This window comes from Peromyscus maniculatus, chromosome 18 (assembly GCF_049852395.1).
Source record: "Peromyscus maniculatus bairdii isolate BWxNUB_F1_BW_parent chromosome 18, HU_Pman_BW_mat_3.1, whole genome shotgun sequence".
NCBI classification, from domain to species: Eukaryota; Metazoa; Chordata; class Mammalia; order Rodentia; family Cricetidae; genus Peromyscus; species Peromyscus maniculatus.
This window is the reverse complement of record NC_134869.1, coordinates 42,129,798-42,153,162: the sequence shown is the minus strand read 5'-3', so window position 1 is coordinate 42,153,162 and position 23,365 is coordinate 42,129,798. Positions and strand designations below refer to the sequence as shown.

The following is a 23,365-nucleotide window of genomic DNA, read 5'->3' as shown; positions in this document are numbered from 1 at the left end:
CAGCCTCCTCTCCTTATGCCAAAGGAAATCCCGCACCCCACCCTGGGCTCCCCAGCCCTAGTGTTTTGAAGCATTTTGACCATTTCATGGCCACTGCATATTTATTTTAATGTTAAGATTTTTTTAAACCTCTTTGACTTAAACGGGTGTGGAGAAGTAAAACAGGCAGAATGCCCCCCCATCTTAAGGGGGCTGAGTGGGGAAGGACCATCTCCTTCCCTCCCCTGGTCCTCGCCCCTCCCTCCCCCCACCGCAGCTCTAAAGCACTTGCTTCAAGTAATAAGCACTTTTGTGAAAAGGCCTATTTTAAGTAAGGACCCCGGGAACAGCCCTGGGTCCCAGCAAAGGAGACCGAGCGAGGGCTACGTAGGAGACGGGGACAGACGTGCGTCGGAGGCGACATGAGATGAGCCAGTTTTTAGTTTCTGACTTTAGGGGGATGTTTCTGGTTGGGCGTGGCTTTTGTAGCGTTGTGTACCACCCTTCGGGAAAACAAAGGGCACAACTGTGGGTCCCAGGACGGACCGACAGACCCAGGTCACTGCCACTGTCCAGCTGAGACCCTGAGACTGGTGGGTCACCTCCCCCCCATGGCCCCTGAGCCATAGGACTGCTGAGAACCACTGAATGTACAGCCCAGGTTGGGGTGGGGAGCAGCCCCTGGGGGAGGGGGCGTCTCCTTCTGTTTGGTGCTGTGGGGGTGGGAGGTAGGAGACAGAGGGACCGCCACCCCGTGTAGACGTGTGTTCCTCGGGGTGGCGGCGGGGCTGAGGAGGGCCGCCTCCCTCTAACCCAGCCATGGTCCTCTTCCTTCCTCACCCTATCCGTTCTGACTGTAAGTCCAGCTCACCTTTGCCTTCAATATGTAACCAAAGGAAAACTCAATACTGTTTCCGCCGCTGTCTGCCCACCCAAGCACCTTCCTCCTCCCTGGATCAGAGGGGAGAAGAGGCTGGGGGTGGGGGGGTGGGGCCTGAGTGAATGGTTCTACAACTGTACCCCCAAACCCTCTCTGTGGTCTTGGAAGGGGTCCCGAGAGGTGGGGTGGGCCAGGCTGGCAGGCTGGGAGTACGCACACTGTGTATCTTATGCACATGAGCGTTTCTTTGTTGAAATGACTCCAGTAACTGCTCCAACGGGGACCCCCTTCCTCCTCCCACCCCACCGCCGTTTCTCACCCTCCCCACCCCCAGTGCTCATTCCCTGCCCCCCCCCCCCCACCGCAAAGGAAAATAGCCTTACAGACCCTAGCCCGGAAGCCCTGCTCCTGGGGCAGCCAGTGTGGCCATCCCTCCTGCCAAGTCTGAACCCTACCTTCCGGGGGAGGGGCAGGGGGCAAAGCAGCCCCCCCTTTCTGTGTGGCTCCCACCCCTGGGCCTTCACCCAGCTTGGGCAGGACAGAGTGAGGAGTCTTCAAGGACCAAGCCCAGTGGTCGGGGAAGAGGGAGGTAGAGAAGGAGGGGTCTGACTTGGGGATTCCTCCTCCCAACCCAACCCTGTAGAGAAGCGACCAAATTCCCAGAGACGGGAGGGAGTTGGGGTGGGGAGGGTCTGCTCTTTGAATTACTTGAAGGTACTGACTCCGAGGCTGCTGTTGCCCACGTGGGTGTGAGGGGACACTGTCACTGCATTTGGGAGGACAGAGGATGGTGGGTGGCGAGTGGATCCGCCCTGGGCCCCCCGTCCCCCCACTCTGGGCCCCCCGTCCCCCCACTCTGGGCCCCCGTCCCCCCACTCTGGGCCCCCCCCCAGTTGCACTAAAGTAGCTGTTGTGCCAGTCGACCCGTGCCAGGGTGGGGTCTCCGCTTCCAGTCCTTCCTGCCGCCTCTGCGCCCATCCTGGACAATCTTGTTCACTCTATTCCTGGATAGCTCAGCTTTGTGTGTGTGTATGTGCGTGTGTGCGCGTGCGTGCGCGTGTGTGTTTCGGGGTGGGTGGGTTTGGCTGGAGTGGGTCTGGCAGGGATTTGGGAAGGGCTAGGAGACAGACGGAGGATGGAATCTCCTACCCCCTTCCCCAACTCCAAGCCACAGAAGCCCGGGAGGGAGGGTGCCTACTCTTGCTGCTGCCGTGGGTCTTGCAGATGTGCCAAAATGGGGTGGGGGGGAGGGTGCCTGGCAGAGCAGCCCTAGGGTGGGCTCTCTCAAAGCAATACAGTTCCCCTGCTGGGGAACAGCAGGACAGGGGAGAGGGTTGGGTGGGGACCTGGGCTTCCCCATGTACAGCTGTGTATATTCAGGGGTGTTCTCTGTCTGGTACCCACTGTGGGCATCTATGTGTGTGTGAACCTCCCTCTCCCCGTGCCCTGCATGACCCTGTGATGCTGCAGACACCACCATCCTGTGTGCAGGTGTGCTGGGGAGCACGGAGGGGCGTGTTCCATGTCCTGCTGCACCCTCCACCCTGTGACCCATGTACTCGGTTGTAGGAAGTAAAGAGACCTGAGCACAATTCACTGGATTCTAGTTGAATCTTTCTCTAAGCAATTCCCCATCCCTGCCCTTCCCCCTGTCCTGGATCCACCTGTGGTGCTAGTGTTGGGGTCGGGGTGTGCAATGCTGGTGGGCAGCAATAAAGCCCAGATACCTGCATCCCCAGGGTGCTGAGGGCAGCAGAGATAAACGGAGACCTTGGTGCATTTGCCCCTCCCTCCCGCTCCTCCTTGGGCTAAAGCACAATGCTATCTATCCCTGAAGACTGATGCACCCCACATCCTCCAGGCCCCCACTCTTGTCCTCCCCGACCTGCTTTGAGCCCCCCCCCCCACCACACCCTGGTTTTCTATGCTGTTTTGGTGCAAGTACAACTGTCGTAGTCATGGCTTTGGGATGGGTTCTGTTTATTAAAATCCTGTTGCTCCTACTGGCCCTGTGTCCCGCCTCCGTTCCTGTGGTCGGGGGGAAGGAAGAGCAGCCTGGATCCCTTGCCACTGGCCCCATCAGCCATCAGGAACCACGGGCAGTAGCTGTTCCTCCAGCAGGGCGATAGTAAACATGAGGCTGCCGCCCAGCAGCAGCCCCAGCCCCTGCAGGAGCACATGGAGCACAGGCAGAGGCTCGGGAGGACGGAGCAGGGCCGGTAGCTGGAAGGGAAGAGACCGTCAGGGCAGACAGCAGCTCACTGTCTCCGCCCTGCTAGCCTGCAACATGCTGCAGACCAAGCTGACCTCGAACTCGCTGCCTCCTGAGTGAGGAGGGGATTAAAGGTGTATGCCACCAAGCCTGCCCCATCCTAGCCCCCCCCCCCACGTTTGGATGTTTTTTTCTGGTGGGACCATGAGCCAGTACTCTCCAGACCTAGAGGTGGATGGACTGGCACTGCCCTCTCCTCCACACCCACCTGCCCACCGTCCTTGAATTGTCTGTCCTATCCCACACCTCACCATATCCACGAGCGCCACATAGAGGAAGACCCCAGCCGTGACTCCAAACACCCAGGGAGTGAGGGGGACAGGGCCCAGGCTGAGCCCCACCCCGAGGGCTGCACCCCCCAGGCCCAGGCCTCCAGACACGAGGCTCAGCAGGAGCAGCCTCCGGAAGGACAGCCCCGCCTGAAGCAGCATTGCGAAGTCACCTGTCGGGGGAACATGGGACAGGACGTGAGTCGGAGCTGCCCCTCACGCTTGTCCACCAGCCTCCGAGTTCTACTCGGGGTCTCCTTTCTGGAGCCCAGCTACCCACTTGTGCCGTTCCTACCCAGTTCGTGGGGCAGCTCGTGGCAGAAGACGGCGAGGGTGGTGCTGAGGCCGCTGGAGAGGCCGTCGGAGAAGGCGGCACCTGGCAGCCGCAGAAGCAAAGGGAGCTCTTGAAGAAAGTCGGGAGCTGCTCTCCGGGCTCCCTCCGGCTCTCGCCCACCTTCCCGCTCGCTCTCGGGTCCCTGCTGGTTCCGAGCCCTGCCTCCCACCTCGGCTCCCCCCCCCCCCCCCCCCCCCCCGGGCCTCAAACCTAATGCGAGCCCATCAGTGAGGTTGTGCAGGCCGTCTCCCAGGAGGACCATCCATGCGATACTGCTACCACCCTGGTGTGCATGACCGTGGCCTCGGTGCCCAGGAGGGACTGGAGCTGGTGGGGACGGGCTGTTCTCCCTCTGGCCCTGAACCTCTGGCTCTGCGGTAAGAAGGACCAGGACAGATGCTGGTAACTGCACGCGGGAGCTACAGGCGGGCGGTGTGCTCACTGTCTCCTCCAGTCACCTGAAGCTGCCTGTAGGGGTTGAAGGACCATCCCACTGCCATCCTCTGGGTCGGGGTCTGGTTCTCCACGGTCCCTTTTGTTCCTGCAGCATCTCTGAAATGGGAGGGCATCCCTCCTGGTGGAGGAGGCACCAGGGCCAGGGGCTGAGGGGAGAGCGGGCCAGCGGCTGGGAAAGGGAACACCTGGAGAATGTTTTCTGACCCCCACCTTGGCCAGGCCGGCATCTCCCTCTGTTTAATGTTGATATGAGCGGCGGAAAAGCAGCCATTTGGCCAGAAGTCCTGGGTCTATGCCAAGAGGCCCAAACCCACTCAGGAGCGGACAAGTCCCGTGCAGTTGGCCAAGCCGCCGAGGTCCGGAAGCACACGCTGCCTGCCCCTCGCCTCCTGGCTTGGCTAGGACTCGGTTTGGGGTAGAAGGGGAAGGAAGGGCGCCACTCACTGGCCTGAGTCCTCTGTGCTGCACAGGTCTCAGCATGTTCTCCAGCACGAAGAGCAGGAAGAGGCCACCAAGCACCGACAGCCCTGGACCCAGGTCCTCCTCTGGTTGCTCACCAGGTCCTGTGTGACGACCTCCTCGTGCCTGTCAGAAAGTAGATCAGGGCAGACCCTGGAAACCCCTATACCCAGGGAAGGGGTAGCAAGCTTTTACTCATACATCCCAATAGAAGGCAGGTATGGCTGAAGCCAGGGGTGAGGGGTTTTCAGGATGCGGGAGCTGAAAGAAAGGGCCATGGGTCCTACACTAGGGACACGTGGATCCGTGGAGGCTAGCTGCCAGGGGTCAGGGTGTGAGGATGGAGTTTCGCATACATGTGGCAGCAGATGCAGCAAGGCATCCCCACAGAGCGTGCCCACGGCCAGGGCCCCCAGGAAGGCCAGCACGGGCCGCAATAGACGAGGTCCCAGGAGCTTCAGCAGGAGCAGGGAGAGGGGAGCAGGGAGGCTGAGCAGCAGGACGGCCAGGGCGCTATGCAACAAGGCTGGAGAGGAAGAAGGGGGGCTAGTGTCAGGCCAGGGCTGGCCCCGAGGCGCGATGTGGGCAGATGCGGGGTGTTGCCCACCCCTCTCATTCACTGACCAGACAGGAGGTCTCCTGGAGGTGCAGGAGCTGGGGTTTTGATGCAAACGCGGCTGTCGATCTGGTAAAGCAAGGCTGGGCAGAGCAGAGCAAACTGACGAGGGGTCAGAGGAGCCACAGGGTTCAGGCCGAAATTGACCAGCAGCTGGGAACCGTTCAGACACTGGGATTGAGGAGAGGACCGTGTATTAGGGAGTCACAGGGAGCTACAGCCCAGATCTTGACATGTGTTCTTCAATAGAGTCCCAGTTCTCTCTCAGGACCCCCTTGGCTCACACTGGCACATGCATTAGAGATGGGGGGGGGGTGAGGGAACTTAATAATTAATGTATGCTAATCACTGGTAAGTATTCAATCCAATGTAAGTATTCAACATAAATTTCTCAATTTTTTTGTTTTGTTTTTCGGGACAGGGTTTCTCTGTGTAGCTTTGGAGCCTGTCCTGGAACTCACGCTGTAGCCCAGGCTGGCCTCGAACTCACAGAGATCCGCCTGCCTCTGCCCCTCCCGAGTGCTGGGACTAAAGGCGTGTGCCACCACCGCCCTGCCGGAGTGCTTCTTTTGATGGGGCATTCCGACTGGTCAGAGTCTGGCAGTTTTGTCTGCCTTCTTGCGTATGTGGAACAAGGAAAAAATGGACTGTTTTTCTAGATAGACACAGCCGTCATCTCCAGGACACCTCTCCACAGAACCATCCTACCCTGAGATACTTCTCTGGAGTGTTTTTGCTAAGTGTGGCCCTTGAATTTGGTCAGCCTGCACTAAAGTCAAAGGAGATATCTCTCACTATTAGAATAACATGTCCTAATACTGAGTAACCATTCAATTACCGACTCTTCAAATACTTCAGGCCACCTGGTCCCATGGCTCCTCTCTAGCGACCATCAGACTTACATCTTCATTCAGATGGTCAGCCAACGAATGGTCCAGCAGCAGAAGCCTGTGGAAGAGGTCTAGGCCCGAGGGCCCTGGCTCACTGGGCAGGTCAGGGGTCTTGGATTCCTCCAGGTCACCCCAGCCTGAAGGACCCAGAGGCACTCCTGTCCAGACACCCACACTCAGCTCTGGTTCCTGCAGCCTAGATTAGATGGATTAAGAGTCAGACTCAAGTTCCCAGGCACCCACCCTGGGAGCTTTTATGAAGGAGGCACAGCCAAAGGGAAGTCTCAGAGCTGCCATTGTAGGAGAGCCTAGAGTGGGTTGCTGTGGGTCTGGGGGAGACGCCAGAAGGGCTCCAGAAGGTCAGTCTGGAGCCATGCATGTCAGGAGCAGGGACTTGAAGGCCCTAAGGGTCTGGAGGGGAGACCTTTAAGGTTGCTGAGCAGCTGTGGGGTAGAGGAGTTGTAATTCTGGGGATTCATTTCAGGGAGCTAGCCTAGCACTAGACAGCTAGAACAGGCACTGAGTGGAGCTGGGAGATGCGCCTTTGGGGCTCGGGAGAGAGATGAATACCTGTGTGTGAAGTTGTCGCCACTCGGGGCTGCAGCCCGCCCAGTAGGGGGCTCATGGTGCCCCAGGCGAAGCCCCTGAACTCGACCCAGCCCCAGGCTGTGGAGAAGCCGAGCCAGACCTCCTGCGGTCAGCGTTCCGTTCTCTCCGTACAGGCCAAACAGCTGGGCCAGGTAGTGGTTCTGTTCCTGCTCAGCTGGGCCCAGGCTGGGGGCTGAGCCTCCCACCCAGCCCAAGACCACCCCCATGCACAGGCCAGCCAACAGATGGTGGGCTGGGGTCCCCATCCCTGGGGTATGGGTTCGAGGCTCTGGTTCTGGATCCTATTTCCCTTGGAACATCCTGAGGGTTGTGTCCTAGAACAAGGAGGGGGGGGTGTCAGGGTCAGGTCGGGGATCCTGCTCTTCAGCTCAGGGCTGGGGAGAATGGCACTTGATGGGGCTTCATCTGAAGAGTAGCCTCTGCAGGTCCCTCTGTCCGTCCGTCCGTCCGTCCCCCCCCCCCCCCCCCCCCGCCTTCTGCAGCAGCCTCCTGACCCAGAGTTCTCCCTACATCTGGTCCAGAGTCGGCTGACATCTCAGCTCCCCCAGGCCCCCCTCTCACTTTGCCCCTCCTCTCCATTCCTCTGCAATATGCAGGGCCTCACCCCTGCTGGCAATGTGAGAGCTGTCACTGCAGGTCCCTGGAAGGCCTCACTGTGGAGATTCCTGAGTCAGGAGTTCAGCCTTCAGGTGCAATGGAAGCCACGTTTCATACAGGGCTGAAATGGATAGGTTCCCCCTTCCCAGCTGCTTTGGGGCGGAGTCAGGGGTGGGGCAAGTGTGAGAAGGTTCATATAGGAGTTAATGGTTCACTGGTCTCTGGGATGGGGGGGTCAAAAGTCAGTCTTTACTGGGCCCTGACTGGGGAGGGGCCACCCTCTGCCCTGAGGAAGCCACATGGTTAAGAACTCGGGTTCTTAGTTTTTTCCTCTTAAATATTTTATAACCCGCTCAGTACCGCCCGAGCCTTCTGAATATACCCCTCCCCACGTACCTTACATCTGGTACCGAGCTTCCTTGGTTCTCAGCCCCATCCCCACATTCCCTGGAAAGTTGAACCAAGGTGTCCCTAAACTGGGGGGGCAGGCGGAGAGGCAGATGAGTAGCAATCCCAGATGCATTCCGGGGAGAAACTGTTCTTAGCAATTCCCCACCCTGGGAAGCCTAAGAGGGCAATTCCCCCCTCCAGCAAGCATTAACTGTCAGCACTCGCTCTGTGATCAAAGAACAAGAAAGGGGAAGCCCTGCGGAGGAAAAGCAGCCAGAACAGGGTTCCCCTCTGACATCTGACCTGGCTTAAGATCAGGGGATCAAAGTCTGATCAGAGTGATTGGTCCAGGGGGTTGGGGCCGGCATTACCTGACAGCAGGGCTGCAGACAGAGGACACCCAGAGGAAGGGGCACCCAGCCTTCTGCGGCAGGCAAGGCTGGACAAGGGTCACCTGCAGGGAGCAGGGGAGGGGAGGGACACCACCTTAAAGGGGCAGGCTTGCTCTGCCCGAGGCCTCCTTGACGGGGACTACACTCCCTAAGTGCACACCTGCTAACCGCTTTCCCTATGAAAAACAGAGGAGTCCAGAACGCAGTGGGCACATTTATTAGGAAGGAGGGGTTTCAGTTAGACCCTCGTATCCCACTCACACTCACACACACACAACTCTGTCTTTTCCAGAGGAAGGAGGGCAGGCAGAGGGCCCTGGACCCCAGAGCACAGGCAGCGTCAGCAGGACAAGGGGGCACGAGCTTGAGGTGGACAAGGCCACTGCTCACCCCGCCAGGGAGACTTAATAGCTAAAATACAGCTACTCCACCCTCGAGTCTCGAAGCCAGCCGCCCAGGAGAAGGCCGTCCTCTGGCGGACGCCTGGGTCGCGGTCTGCCGTCGAAGGCGAGGACTCGTTTCTCGCTATCTCTTGCTGCTCCTTCGAGTTTCTTTGCCGTTGCTGACAGGGTTGCCGGAGGGGCCAGGGGGGCCGGCAGGTGTGTGGTTGGGCTGGCTTCGAGTGATTCGGGTGCTGGGAGGATGTGACGGGGTGTGAGAGGGATGGGGGCCGCCACCAGGACCCGGTTGGGTGCTCAGTCCATTCCCGTTCTGGCTCTCGGAGGCTGATTGTGGGAGAGGAAACAGAATGAGTTAAGGGAAGAGTTAACTCAAGGCCTTCTTCCATGGCCCAGTGAGTGGTGAGTTGTCACCGAGTGCTGACGTGTGTCGCAGGTATGGATGGGGTTACAGCCTTGATAATTTTAACTGTCAGCTTGACACAACCTAGAGTCTCCTGGGAGAGTCAGTGAGGGACTGTCTACACTGGCTGGTCTGTGGGTGTGTATAGGGGATTGTAATCAATTTTGTGGGAAGACCCAGCCCACTGTGGGTGGCGCCATTCCCTAGGCAGGCGGTCCTGAATAGAGTGCAAGAAGCTATGGACTACACGTATGAATGGGACCCCCTGATAATGTTGGAAGTGGCTCCATGAACCTGGTATAATATATTTCTCTTAAGTATCTCTGTGTCATAGGGAATCAGACCTAGAATTAGTTGTTGGATTCAAGGCTCAAAGACCTCTGAAAAAATGTCCTAAGGCCCAAGGTGATTATAAAACTGGAGAAGATGGGAAGAAGGGCCTGAAGTTTCTGTTTAAATGAAAAGATGAGGCTGGGTCTACCATGTGGGGTGTCTTGGGTCAGATACCCAGCACCATGAAAAAATAAAAAATAAATCCTGGGATTGAATCCCTCTACCCCTGGGCCACTTAGATATTCATCACCGCCCTGTCCCCTCCCACCACTTATATTTTGTAGTGTGTGTGTGTGTGTGTGTGTGTGTGTGTGTGTGTGTGTGTGTATGTACGTACGTACGTGTGTACATGCATACAACCTTCGGGAGTCTACCATGTGGATGTTCTGGGGATTGAACTCAGGTTGTCAGGCTTGATGTCAAGGACCAGTACCTCCTGAACCATCTTGCTGATCTCTACACCCATGTATTTTACACATTCTAATGGAGCCACGAATGTGAGATGATGTAACTGTATACACAATCCCTGTCCCTAATCACAGAGTATTGCAATCATTACTCCTACAGAGGCTACAAGCCCCCAAAGGCAGGCACCATGCTACTATTCCTTGACAAGAGTAGGTGCTCTGTAAATGAGGACAGGACCGTCCCTGCGTGACATAGGACAGTAGGTCGCTGGCTCTCAAACTGCGTCCCTGCTCTACCGGACTGAGACGGTGGTGGCCCAAACTGAAAGGAAAAGTTCTTTCCTTAGTTCACAGATAAAAGTAAATATATAGAACTTAATGTAAAGATTTTATGCTATACATTAAAAAAAAACCAAAAAACAAAAACGAGCTCTTGGGAGCCACGGAGATGGGTCAGGAGTGAAGACCACTCTTGCAGAGGACCCAGGTTCAGTTCCCAACACCCACGTGGCTCAAACATCTGTAACACCAGTTCCATGGGGCCCAGCTCTTCTGGCCATTGTGGGCTCCAGGGAAGCACACGGCACACAGACATGCACATAAGCAAGACACCTACACACATAAAAATAAATAAATCTTTTTTTTTTTTAAGCTTTTGTAACTGGGGGCTGGGGTATAGATCATACTAGAGTGCTTGCCTTGTGTGATGGTGTCTTATGACTACCAACTTGACAACCTAGAATCACCCAGGAAGATGGGAAAAGGCAAGGACCGTCTAAGGCCTGTGGGTGTGTCTATGGGAGATTGTAACTAACCTAATGATGTGGGCAGACCCTGTGGGTGGTGCTGTTCTGAGTGGAGAGACTGAGCTGAGCACAAACAGGAAAGCATGAATTCACTTCCTTTGCTCCTGACCATGCACATAATATGACATAGAGCTCTGTGTCGCTTTGGAGCCTGCCCTGGACCTCGCTCTGTAGACCAGGCTGGCCTCAAACTTGGAGATCCACCTGCCTCTGCCTCCCGAGTGCTGGGATTAAAGGTGTGAGCCAGCACCCCTGTTTTATCTTGGGGACTGAACCCAAGGCCTTGGCACTGAACTACCTTCAGTTCCAACATCATATCTCTTCCTTCCTTCCTTTTTTTTTTTTTTTGGTTTTTCGAGACAGTGTTTCTCTGTGTAGCTTTGGAGCCTGTCCTGGATGTCCTTCTGTAGACCAGGCTGGCCTTGAACTCAGAGATCCTCCTGGCTCTGCCTCCTGAGTGCTGGGATTAAAGGCATGTGCCACCACTGCCCAGCTTTCTTTCTTGCTTTCTTTCTTTCCTTATTTATTTGAGGTGGGGTCTCCTTGACCGGCCTGATATTTACTATGTAGTTCAGGCTAGCCACCAACATGGAAAGATCCCTCCCACTTCAGCCTCTCAAGTGTGAAGGTTATAGGCAATAAGTCATTCTTCTTTTTCTTTCTTTCTTTACATTTATTTTTGTTTTATGTGTAAGAGTATTTTGCACGCACACACACACACACACACACACACACACACACACACACACACACACGTGTGGGATGGGGTGGGAAGTGTGTTTGCATGTGCACTATATTGCCTGACCATTTGTGAGGCCAAAAAAGGCACTGGATCCCCTGGAGCTAGAGTTGCAGATGTCTCGAGTGCCGTGAGGGTGCTGGGAACCAACCAAACCAGGCCTCTACAGAGGCAGCCAGTGCTCTGAACCGCCAAGCCATCTCTCCGGCCCTCAAGTCATTTTCAACTGAAAACAGAGATGCTAATTTTTATAGTAGAATTAAATGATATCAATTTTTATTATATCATTGGAGGGTCTCCCCAAATCCAGAACCAGTAGGCAATATGTACAGTCATATATCACATGAGGGATTGTCTACATTGGTTGACCTGTGGGCCTGACTGCCACGGACTGTAAATCACTTAATTATGTGGAAACACCCAGCCCACTGTGGGCGGCTCATTCTGTTTTCTTACCATCCTGGAACTCACTAAGTAGACCAGGCTGGCCTCGAACTCACAGAGATCCTCCTGTCAGCGACTCCCAAGAAATGGGATTCAGGGTGTGCACTGCTCTGCTGGGCTTGGGTGGCCCATTCTAAGAGTGGAGGAGACCCAGGGCTGAGCACACGTATTAAAACGTGAACTCATTCTCTTTGCTTGTGACCGTCACTCTCAGCAGGACTACCACAGAGGGAGGGCTTAGGCAATGGCTCAGTGGTCAAAAGCACTGGCTTCTCTTCCAGCTGACCCAGGTTGGGCTCCCACAATCCAACACTGCAGCTCACAACCATCTGTAACTCCAGTTCCAGGGAATCTGTTACCCTCTTTTGGCCTCCTTGGGCACTGCATGCATGTGGTACAGACATCCATGTAGGCAAAACATGAAGTACAATAGAAATATGGATTTTTTTCTTCCTTATTTTTTTGTTTTGTTTTGTTTTGTTTTCCCGGGACAGGGTTTCTCTGCGTAGTCCTGGCTGTCCTAGAACTAGCTCTGTAGGCCAGGCTGACTACAACAAAATCAAAAGCACTTCCCATTGCCTACCAATACTACATCCATAGCAGTTGCAGCATAATGCAACACTAAAATGTTTGCTGTGATGTGGGTGTAAACCAGCCTACAGAGCTGTGGGCCTTAAAAAGGCACAGCACACAATTATGTACGGTATATCACTTTATAATCAATGACCACGTGATCACATGTTACCAGCTTAAGTACTTACAATTCTTTCTTTTTGTTTTTTGGGTTGGGTTTTGGAGACAGGGTTTCCTCTATATAGCTCTGGCTGTCCTGGAACTCACTCTTGTAGGCCAGGCTGGCCTCGAACTCCTGCCTCTGCCTCCCCAGTGGGATGTGTGCCACTACACCCTGCCATTCTGTATTTGCTATTATTATTTCAGAGTACAGTTCTTCTATGTAAAGAAGGAAATCAAAATTTGGTGTTGTCTTGTTGTTTGTTTGGGACACGGTCTCACTTTAAACCCCAGACTACATAGGGACTTTTGCCTCATCTCCTCCCCAGTGCTGGGGTTATGATGGTGAAAACTTAAATAACAATATAATGTTATTTAAAATTGTGGCATATGACTTTAATCCCAGAACTAGCGAGACCTAAACAGGGGGAAATTGCTGTAAGTTTGAGGCCAGCCTGGACTACAGAGTGAGACATTGTGTCAAAAGAGAGAAAAAAAAAAAAAAAAAAAAAGGAAGAAAAAAGACAAGAAATTAAAAAAAAAACAAAAACATAGGTTATGTCACATAGCTTAGGGATGAGTAGGTCACACAATCAAGGGGTGTGTGTGTGTATATAAATATACATATATACATACATATATATATATTCCTTAGAATATATTCCCATCCTTAGTGATTTATGACTGCATATATATGTATATATATGTGTGTGTGTATATATGTGTGTGTGTGTGTGATTATATGGACTTATTACAAGGAATTTACACGAATATTTTAAATATGGTCCATGTAAGCCTGTTTGCTCTTAACAGTCATTTGCCACTGTGGAGAAAGTATTCTCCTTTTGTTTTTTCTCTGGTGGTAACAGAAGGGAAGAGTACTCCAGCTCTGTCAGTGGTTGGAAGGGGTCTCCAAATCTTTGCACTACTGGGACTTGCAGAAGGTATGCAGACAAAGGGTACAGGGAGACACACTTGGAAAAGGGACAAGGGAAAGGCATCTCCCCCGGCTGGGGAGAAGGGGGACTTCAAGGGGCCAGTGGAAGGAAAGAAATGGATTTATTTACCTGGAGAGGCGGCAGGGGGTCCCGTGGCAGCTTGAGGGGCAGTGGGACTGCTGTCGTTCTGCACCTGAAGGCACAGATGACACACTCAGACCCTCCCCAACACCACGCTGCTTGGCTGGGTCTGCCCATTTTCCTCCAGACCCAGGGAGGGACTCACCGATTTGTTGGGCGCCTGCTGAGTGTTATACTCTGGATTGGGCTCGCTGAAATTAGGAACTTCAGAATAAACCATGCAGAATCTGCAAGGAAGAAAGCCAAAGCCTTGGACGCATCTTTTGGGCCACACACAAATCCCGCCAATGGGGTGGGGACGGCACAGGCTCGTTTGTGTTGTCTTCTGGTAAACCCTAACTTGCCCGCTTGGGTCGGCTAGTGCTTATCTTAATTCTCAAGACAGAACTTACTCTCCAATCTTCTGCAGATCGCCCCCACGGCCAGTGTAGAGTGTCAGACAACCTTTGAACACTGAAGCATACCTGTGGAGCAGAGTGAGGGTCAGCAGGATTCAGGCTTCAGAAACGCTGCAGGGACTTTTGACCACACCCTTCGGCGGTTGCTGCTGGGAGCCCTGACTTACCCTTTGGTGAGTCGGATAATGTCCCCAGGCTGGATGAGGTTGCCCACGTCGTCCCACACTGAGATATTGATGCTGCCCGTTTTGTCTGCGACTTTGCAGGTCCGAACCTCGTGTCCGTCCTTTGTCTTAGTCACTCGGCCTTTCAGGGAGGGAATACATGGGGGGTGGGATTAAAGTCATGCAAGTGGGGTGGTGGCGGTGAAAGTCTGGGTGTTTGGCTGAGTGAGGGAAAAGTGAAGACGCTGAGCAAAGCTCATATACCTCCTCGGGGGCTGGAGGTTATGCGTGGGTGTGTGTGGGGGGGGATGGTAGTTGGAGGGTCCAGCACCATGGAGAGAGCCCTGAGTGGAAAAAGGCCCGCGTGGCTGGTGAGGCATCAGGCTTTCTAAAGTTCTATCTACTCTGCACCCACCGGCAGCTAGCTCCCTGTGCCAGCCGGTCTGAGAGAGGGGCTAGAGGGCCCTGAGGGAGCCTCCTCCCAGCCCAGGCAGCAGGTTAAGGACGTAGGCGGGGGTCCCGTGTGCCCCCCCTCTCCACGCCCCTCCCCTTTGCTCCCACGAGTCCACTGCGCATGCATAGCCACCTGTCTCCAGTACAATGAAGATAAGGTTCAGATTCTTGAGCCCCGGCTTGATATCCTTCACGAAGGTCTCGGTCGTCATGCTTCCCGAGCCGTGGCACCCCGCTGGAAGTGGAAACGGGAGATGAAGAAGGCTCAGGGTCGGGAGCCTTCGCCCCCATGCTCCCGTTTGGCCTACCCCGCGGCACCAGGCGGGGATCCGGCAGCCTGGGTCCCCCTCTCCAAGCCCTCCGGGGAGGTCGGACACAAACTTCCCTGGGGGCCTCGTACTTCGAGATCGGAACTTAAGAGATCTCCGGGAAAGACAAGGCTTAGGGGCTGGACAGCCCTCTCGGTCGGGATGCCTTCGGGCTCACGCTCCGAAGCAGGGGGGGAGGCTGCGGGAGCCCCGTCGGGAACCCGGTGCAGGGCCAGGGGACGGAACCCCACTCCGCGGGCCTTGCCGGCTCCTCGTCCCCGCACCCCGAGCTCGCCCGGCCCCTCCCCTGGCCCACGCGCAGCCCACCACCCACCCACCCACCACCCACCCACCCAGCCGGCGGGCGGGACCGTGCACGCCGCCGAGCCACCCGCAGGGGGAGCCAGGGGGCTGGCCGCCGCCGGATGCTGCCGAGTGGAACGCGGGAGCGCACACATTCCCGGAAGTGTCCCCTGACCTTCTCCGGCCAATAGGGACCGAGCTGCTCTCGAAACGCCCCGCCTCCGGACAGCGCCCATCCAATCAGGCTCCGGCGTTCGCGCGCCGCGAACGGGGCGGGTCTTAGGCCTTAAAGGGGCCTCGACGGAGATCGGTTCCGTCGGAGGGGAGCTGGGCGGACCACCAGGGGGCGCCTCCGCCGCCGGAGCTTCCCTTCGGCTCTGAAAACGCGCTTCAGGCTCCCAAGATCTTTTTGTTTTGTTTTCCCCTTTTCAAGCAGTCGCCCAAGGGAAAAAAGGTCCCAGGGCTTTGGCATGCAGCGGCCCGAAGCCTGAATCCCAGCCTGTCTCCTCGCTTCTTTTCTCGGCCATTAAACATATAAATTCCGTTTTACCCCTGAGAACGGAAAGTTGGGTAAAACAGCGATGCCTAGGGCATGGCAGGAGCTTACACAGACAGGGTCTTCATCGTGAATACACTAAACGCTTGGGCCCCGGCCTCCGGAACAAGTGGCCTCGTTTATGCTACAGAAAGACAATAGGCAGGCTCAGCCTCCTTCGGAAGAAATGGAACCTGGGACCTAAAAAGCAAGTCTCATTTGGTTCACAAGGCATATCCGGTTCCTGTTTTCTTCTCTCTCTGGACCTGAAAGTCTCCTGGAGCATGCAACCACCCATAACCTTTACTTTTCCTCGGGTCCTTGTCAGATTGCCCTCAAAGGTAACCAGCTCCGTATTCTTATAAACACAGCAGGTACGGATGCACTAACGTGAATGTCCCCTTTTTAAAAAAGAGAATACAACAAATACTGTTGGACGCCAGGTTAGCCTACGGGGTAATGTGATTTCATTTCTTGTCCTGCTTAATTCCTTACCTACCCCAGAGCGCACTGAGCTCCACCGTGACTTCCCCCGAAGCCCGGGTTCCCTTCCCACCCACACGGCCCCCGATCACGGCGTTGCCACCCTGGGAAGCCCAGCCCTTTCGTGTTTCGGGGCACGGTGGACACTTGAAGAGCGTGCGTGTGTCTGGGAGGCGGGCGACCCTGTGGACACCGTGGATCAAAGCCCTGCGGTGAGACAACTCCCTCCCTCCGCGCCCGGCCTAGGTTAACTGCTGCGTCCGTCCCCATGACGGTGAGTCACAGGCTCGGGAGGCTCGGGGTGCTGACCACAGCCCTGCAAACGGGGGGGGGGGGGGCTGGCGGGGCAGCAGCAGGTCGCGCTGCAAGAGCAGCTGCCCCCGGCGGTCTCGCCGCAGCGTGCATCGTCAGCCCCAGCGCCGCCGCCGTGCATTGTGGACGGACACGAGGTGGCTCCGAGCGCGGCGCACTCGGGGTCGCCCCGGCGAAGGACACAGAGTCCCCCCCCTCCCAAGGGGCTACAAGGTCCCCAGCAGGGATCCCAAAGGACTTCCGGCCCCGAGCGGAGGCCGCTGGCCAGGAGCGTCCCGTCGCCACCGAGTTAAACAAAGGGGCGGGGCCTGGTGACGGGCTTCCGCCCCGTTGCGTAGCAGCGGTGGGCGTGGCCACGGGTTAGTCCGAGGCAACCAGGAGTGGTCGGAACCTTCTTCCCCATCCTTCCCTTCCCCTTCCCCTCCCAGGGAAGGCTGAGACCCGGCACCCGGGCTACCCCGCGGCCTCCGCGGCCTCCGCTCCAGCCTGGCCCCGCGTCCAGAGAACCCAGGCCACGTCCAGGGCGGTGCGTAATTGCGCCCGAGCGAGCTTGTAACCCAGGGTGTGGGAGGGGAGCGGAGCGGAGCGGAGGGGAGCGGAGGGGGCGAGGTCCCTCCCAGTGGATCGGCGCCTGCCCGGGTCGGAGGTGCTGGGGGTCGGGAGGGAGGGTGGGGAAGAGGAGGGACAATGGAGGAAGGGAGCTCCGCCGGGAGGAGCCGGGGGGGGGGTGAGCTGGGGGCTCTGGGGCTTGGGAAGGTCCTTTGGAGTCGGGCAGCCTTGGGGAGTGCGGAGTGGCCTTGGCCCGAGGACCGGGGAGGAGCAAGACCGCCCGGGCCCGGGGACAGCGTGGAGTTTAAATGGCAATGATTGACGGGCCTGCCGGCGAGGAAGGCAACGTTCTGGGGGCTAGCCTTGGCAGGAACCGCGGAACCCAAACCTCCGCCCTCCCAGCGCCATAGCTTTGGCTTCTTTCCCGTGCCTTGTCTCTCTCTTTTATTCCTTCGCCGCTCCCCTCCCCTCCCCACCCCTCCGTGGCGTGGAGGACTCTTACATTCCTCACATCCTTGCCCCTGAATGATTTGCAGCCCCGCTCCCCCCCTCCTCGCATGCACGGTCCATCCACTCACTTTATACAGCGGGAAGCCCACCCCAGCCCAAGGAGGCAGAACAGTTGGTGGGTAGGGAGCAGGGAACGGGAGAGAGCCGAAAACAAGAAGGAATGAGCGTGTTGTGGATCAGCACACACTTTTCCTAGTAAGAAACTAGCTTCCTCTGAACCGGGAGCAAATGTGGCGGTTACCAAGGCCACTGTTCCCAGAGACCGACCTGTGAGAATATTGGCAGGTACTTCTTATAACAATAGTTTTAGCTAATAACAGTGTTGCTGGCTGCTAGTATTTCCCCAAGAAAGAATGGGATTGGATAGTGATAAGGGAAGGTGAGGGATGGGTACATTAGTATTGTTACGCTCTGTCTCCAACGGACCCTGTGGCAGGGCCTGCTTCCCAGAAATTGCGAAGAAGGAACAAGCAATTTCAAACATTTCCCCTGGTCCCTGTGAATTTATTGTGCCAGTCTGTTGCTACAACTAAGAGCAGTCTAGAATCCCCTTTCATATTGATTATCCCGTTTTATTTTTTTCGGGATAATATGTAAGATAAGGCAAGTATCATCGTCTCTATTTGACAGTTGGAGAAACCGAAAACCAAGAGGTCACAATGGCGTATTTGAAGTTGTTGGGTGGGTGGCAGAGCTAGGCCTGGAATAATCCAAGACCTCGGCTCTCCTGGCTCTCTGCTTGATTGACAGCCCCTGGTCCAGTTCCCAAAGGGTTAATTTTCCCAGGGCAGGAAGCTTTTTTTGTTTCTGGGTCTGGAACTTGGCCCTAGGAGACTGAGCATAGCTAATAGTTCCTCTTCCTGGTAGCATTTTTTGAGGTACAGGGGCACGTGCCAGATTGTTGGGAAATATGGGGTGTTGTTCAAAGGAACGAAGTGTTCCTTCTTCTGTATTGTGTGTGTTTTCAGGAGACAAGTAGTAGAGAGGAACATCAGCTCTCTCTCTCCTCTTTGGACCACCAAGAAGAGAAAGTGCCAGGTTTTACACCTTCATTCAGCTCTCCTTCACTTGAGCATTCATGCTGAACGTGCTGTGATTGAGGAGCCCGGTGAACTAATGAGCTAATACGTACCGCATTCGGGAGACGAAGACTTGGTACTCTGTATAAAAATCATCATCCTCGCCGGGCGGTGGTGGCGCACGCCTTTAATCCCAGCACTCGGGAGGCAGAGCCAGGCGGATCTCTGTGAGTTCGAGGCCAACCTGGGCTATCAAGTGAGTTCCAGGAAAGGCGCAAAGCTACACAGAGAAACCCTGTCTCGAAAAACCAAAAAAAAAAAAAAAAAAAAAAAATCATCATCCTCTTTTATCCCAGCGTAGCCCTTGAGCTGTTGATACACACACATCATGATGATGTAAGGAGTTTGATTAGTAGGAGTTTGACTAGTACTCCTGTATGTCATTGGATCGGATCCTCAGGGACCTGGACCTGGAACTTGGGTCCATCCCTGTAGACATGCCCCTAGTCAGCCCAGGTTTACGCTCTAGCCGACTAAGTTGCCCACCCGGGAACACCACCTCTGCTTTCCCCTCCTTACCAAGTGTTTGAGTCTCCTCTGTGGCTCCTGCTGACCATGAGTTTGCGGTTCCTCCTGTCTCTGCCTCCCAGGTGTGGGATTACAGGTGTGAGCTGCCATACAGGACTTTGTGTTTTTCGTTTATGAGCACCACCCATCTCCTCAGCCCCCACCCCTTTCCTCCTCTTTTAAAGCCTGATTTCCTTCAGGCGTATTTCCCAATTTGCACCCATAACAGCATTCTTGGGTGCCTCAGTCAAATACTGTTTTCCACAAGGAAGGTGGGACCTACCTGCATGTTTTGGGGTTTGTTTGCTCTTCCTTTCTTTTTTGTTTTTTGAGACAGGGTTTCTCTGTTTAGCCCTGGCTATCCTGGAACTTCCTCTGTAGACCAGGCCTAGCTCAAACTCACAGAGATCCGCCTGCCTCTGCCTCCTGAGTGCTGGGATTAAAAGCGTGCGCCACCAGCGCCTGTCTGGGTTTTGAAATTTTTAATTTTTTTTTTGAGACAGCATCTCATATAGGCCAGGCTGGCTTTGAACTCCTGACCCTCCTTCATCCCATGTGCTAGGATTGCAGTTACGAACCAGCATTCCTGCTTTTTGCCTAATTTTAAGTCTTAAGACTGGATTTGAACACATTTTAGAAATGGACTTCTTGACTTATTGAGACAGGGTCTCTGTGTGTGGGCCAGGCTGACGTGAAACTCACTGTCTTCTGACTCTGTCAAGCCCTGACATTACAGACACGCGCCATCATGTCCAGCTGTGGTACTAAGGATTGGGTCCCAGCACCTTGTAAATGCCAGGCAGTGTAAATGCATCTCCAGACCAGGGTTTTGGTTTTTGTTTGAGGCAAGGTTTGGCCATGAATTCTAGGCTGGTTTGGAGCTTGTTATGTAGCTGGAACTGGCCTCGAACTCAGAATTCTCCTGCTTCACTTACTGAGTGCTGGGACTGTGCATGGTCTCCAGAGTTCTTTTGAGAGGAAATAATGTAAGTGAAAACACTTTGGAAACAGTAAAGGCTAGCACAGGGAAAATATTATGGATTCGTATATTGTGTGGCCACCAACTTGGAATTTGTGACATTACTTGTTATATGTGTGAATAAAGAAGTGTGTGTGTGTGTGTGTGTGTGTGTGTGTGTGTGTATGTGTGTATGTGTGTGTATATATATATATATATATATATATATATATATATATATATATATGGGCTGGAGAGATGGCTCAGTGGTTAAGAGTACTGACTACTCGTCCACAGAACCAGGGTTTGATTCCAGACACCCATAAGGCAATTCACAGCTGTCTGTAACTCCAGTGCCAGCCAATCAACTTCAGGCATTGGGCACAAATGGGGCACACAGATATATACGCAGGCAGTTCACCCATGTATAAAATGAGGTAAAAATAACTCTGTAAAGTGAATGTGTGTAGATATGTGTAGGTGGAATTTTCTCTCCTGCCAGCCAGTTCCCAAATAACCACACAGAGACTTAAATGCTTGGCCATAGCTCAGGCTTGTTTTTAGCTAGCTCTTATAACTTAAATTAACCCATTTCTATTAATCTATGTGCTGCCCCAAGGTTCATTTACCTCATCTACTTCCTCCCCGTCCTGCTCACTCTGACTCATGGCCTCTCCTCTGACTCTGCCTTTCTCCCCATCATTCTCTCTGCCCTGAAAGTCCTGCCTAGCCAATGGCCAATCAGCTTTTTATATTAAACCAATCACAGTGACATAGATTCATACGGTGTAAAGGAATATTCCACATATATGTATGTGTGTGCACACACACATTTTATTTTATTTTATTTTTTTATTTTTATTTATTTATTTTTGGTTTTTCGAGACAGGCTTTCTCTGCGTAGCTTTGCGCCTTTCCTGGAGCTCACTTGGTAGCCCAGGCTGGCCTCGAACTCACAGAGATCCGCCTGGCTCTGCCTCCCGAGTGCTGGGATTAAAGGCGTGCGCCACCACTGCCCGGCTTATTTATTTTTTATATATATATTTTATTTTATGTTTATGTGCATTTGTGTTTTTGCCATGGGTGTCAGGGTCCCCTGAAACTGGAGTTACAGACAGGTGTGAGCTGCCATGTGGGTGCTGGGAATTGAACTCGGGTCCTCTGGAAGAAGAGTCAGCGCTCTTAACCCCTGAGCCATCTCTCCAGCCCACACATTTTATTTTTGAGACAGGATCTCAGGTACCCCTTGAACTTTGGTCTTCTTGCCTCTGCCTCCAGGGCACCAAGATTATAGGCGTGCATTACTGCCCCCCCCCAAGTTGATTTGGTGCTCGGATTAAATTCATGACCAGGCAAGCACTCCACCACTGAGCTCAGCCTCAGTCTCTTTTTCCTCTTCCTGTATTTTTTTTTTTTTTTAAACAAATCTTGTCTCCTGTAGTTTCCCATCTCCACCGTGGCTTCTTTTCTTTCCCTCTACTAGACAGACGCCCTCCCTGTCTGTAGGTAGTGTGGAACCCTGCAGTCCTGACGGAGTTTCTCATCCTCTCCACCTGATGCCCCACCCTCCAGATCCAGGCCTCCTCCGTCTCACTGTTGAATGGAGGTAGTTCCCCTGACTGACATTTTTTTCTTCCCTGTTCCTATTAATAGAGTGCTCCTGATTGTGACATCATACCCACCCCTTGGCCATGAAACTTGTCACTAGGAAGAAAGACTCAGCCGGAGAATAGCCCACAAGATGGGGTACTTGGAGCATCTCCTGAGTAGCACTGAGTGGAGGCATCCAGGGGTCGGAACCTTGTAAACAGGGAGCCTGCCCCCACCACCTAGACGGTAAGCAGCCTTGATTTGGAATCTCATTTCAGACTTGCCTCTTTTCTCTGGTAAAGGTTTCTCCTGATCTTGAAAACCTGGTTCCCTGAAGCTTTCTACAATTAATGCATGCTATCACTAATTTTGTTGATAGTAAGTTTTATTTTGTTAGTTTATCTTGTACACTCACTGGATTATACCTGTGCCTTAGCTTGAAGACATCGATTACATCTTTTCTTTCTCCTACAAGTCTCTGTTGGCAAGAAGACTGTAGAGTTAGGATGAAAAGGAGGTTTGGATTGGCCACACACAGTGCCGTGTGCTGGTGGACAACGAGGAGTCCCGGCCATCCTTTGGAGCCTTGCAGGCCTTAAATTAGTCATTCGGTGAGTTCTTAAAGAACTGTAGGCCCTCTGAGTTCTTCAAGAATTCGGATTTAGGGCTGAAAAGATGCTTCAGTGCATAAGAGTCTTGCTGTGAAAGCAAAAAGACCCAAGTTCAAATCCCCACCAGCCATGTGGAAGCCTGCAGACGAGCATGGGGGTCAGAGACAGACAGGTCCCATGGGTGACACCATCACACACATGCCCAGACACTACACACATACTAAAAAAAAAAAAAATTTCAAATGAAATGTACTAAAGAAACTCATCTTTAAAAATCCTCTGAGCCAGGTGTATTGGCACATGCCTTTAATTCCGGCTCTTGAGAGGCAGAGGCAAGTGGATTGCCGTGAATTCCAGGCCAGCCTGGTCTACGTAGAGAGGTCCAGGTCAGCCAGGCCTACAGAGTGCGACCCTATCTCAAAACCAAAAAACCACCTAGACAGATAAATATCCTCTGGTAAATGGCAATTCTAGCATTCTGTGATTAAATAGCCCTTAGAAGCCGGGTAGCCTTGCTCCCCCATCTCAAGGGGAGGTGGGGAACTGAGTTCTGAAGAGAGTTTCAGTTTACAGTTTCTCCTGCTAAAATAGGAAACCACTTCCTTTCTAGAGAGTTGCTGAGGAGAGGAGGTTAGTTGGTAGGAAACATAAGTACCTTTTGTAATATAATTGCCACTTAATATATCCGTTTTTTATTTATATTTTATATTCTCAATCATAGAGCCCTTTGGAAATTGCATAGCCAGGATGTTCCTGTCACACGGTGTAAGGAAACTGAGGCCCAGGATAGCATATTGGTCGGGGATAGCAGTAGAGCTAAGGCTCAGATTCAGAATCGGTGGTGGTGGTTGCTGTTTTAATTTATGTTATTATCAGTGTGTCTGTGCATGATGGGGTCGGTGGGCTGTGCCTTGGCACACCTGTGGAGGTCAGAGAACAACTTTGTGGGATTGTTTCTCTCTTTCCACCTTTGTGTGGATTCCTGGGACTGAACTCAGGTTACCAGGATTGTATGGCAGGCACCCCAGGTTGCTGCGCCACCTCCCCAGCCCCATCTTAAACGCCATACTTTGTTTTCTGTTCTTGAATCAGGCTTCTTCATTCCATAAAATAAGTGTCCT

At 53.8% G+C, this 23,365-nt stretch overlaps 3 protein-coding genes across 29 annotated transcripts in view; 1 reads left to right on the top strand and 2 right to left on the bottom strand.

The window, feature by feature from the left end:
* Positions 1–2,818: 2,818 nt before the first annotated feature.
* On the bottom strand, positions 2,819–8,254 carry Slc39a5 (solute carrier family 39 member 5). Of its 4 annotated transcripts, none has more exons than XM_076553986.1 (13): positions 8,123–8,254; positions 7,758–7,837; positions 7,369–7,482; positions 6,726–7,078; positions 6,168–6,351; positions 5,274–5,436; positions 5,006–5,175; positions 4,635–4,775; positions 4,193–4,286; positions 3,945–4,106; positions 3,696–3,776; positions 3,383–3,573; positions 2,819–3,082 (listed from the first exon to the last, which is right to left on the bottom strand). In XM_076553986.1, the coding sequence occupies exons 4-13, from the start codon at positions 7,007–7,009 to the stop codon at positions 2,939–2,941; spliced, it is 1,614 nt and encodes a 537-aa protein (XP_076410101.1). In that variant the 5' UTR covers positions 7,010–7,078; positions 7,369–7,482; positions 7,758–7,837; positions 8,123–8,254; the 3' UTR covers positions 2,819–2,938. The 4 variants fall into 4 exon arrangements, with proteins under 4 accessions (XP_076410101.1, XP_076410100.1, XP_076410103.1 ...); XM_076553985.1 differs by having other exon boundaries at positions 7,369–7,447; XM_076553988.1 differs by lacking the exon at positions 7,369–7,482.
* A 93-nt stretch (positions 8,255–8,347) lies between these two features.
* Nabp2 (nucleic acid binding protein 2) lies at positions 8,348–15,858 on the bottom strand. Of its 6 annotated transcripts, none has more exons than XM_076554005.1 (7): positions 15,718–15,858; positions 14,633–14,734; positions 14,050–14,188; positions 13,877–13,948; positions 13,630–13,711; positions 13,473–13,536; positions 8,348–8,868 (listed from the first exon to the last, which is right to left on the bottom strand). In XM_076554005.1, the coding sequence occupies exons 2-7, from the start codon at positions 14,709–14,711 to the stop codon at positions 8,669–8,671; spliced, it is 636 nt and encodes a 211-aa protein (XP_076410120.1). In that variant the 5' UTR covers positions 14,712–14,734; positions 15,718–15,858; the 3' UTR covers positions 8,348–8,668. The 6 variants fall into 6 exon arrangements, with proteins under 6 accessions (XP_076410120.1, XP_042119454.2, XP_006987403.1 ...); XM_042263520.2 differs by lacking the exon at positions 15,718–15,858 and adding an exon at positions 15,286–15,439; XM_006987341.4 differs by lacking the exon at positions 15,718–15,858 and adding an exon at positions 14,900–15,100.
* Positions 15,859–16,261: 403 nt separating this feature from the next.
* Positions 16,262–23,365, top strand: part of Rnf41 (ring finger protein 41) — a 28,980-nt gene continuing 21,876 nt past the window's right edge. For 6 of the 19 annotated variants that reach the window (XM_076553999.1, XM_076554002.1, XM_042263518.2 and 3 more), the window contains exons 1-2: positions 16,765–16,966; positions 21,697–21,879. The gene's annotated coding sequence lies outside the window, so the exon portion shown is untranslated. Of the gene's footprint in view, positions 16,403–16,711; positions 16,967–18,467; positions 18,775–21,696; positions 21,880–22,108; positions 22,245–23,365 lie in introns of those variants that run through there. The other 13 variants (XM_076554000.1, XM_076553997.1, XM_076553995.1 and 10 more) reach the window with 6 other exon arrangements.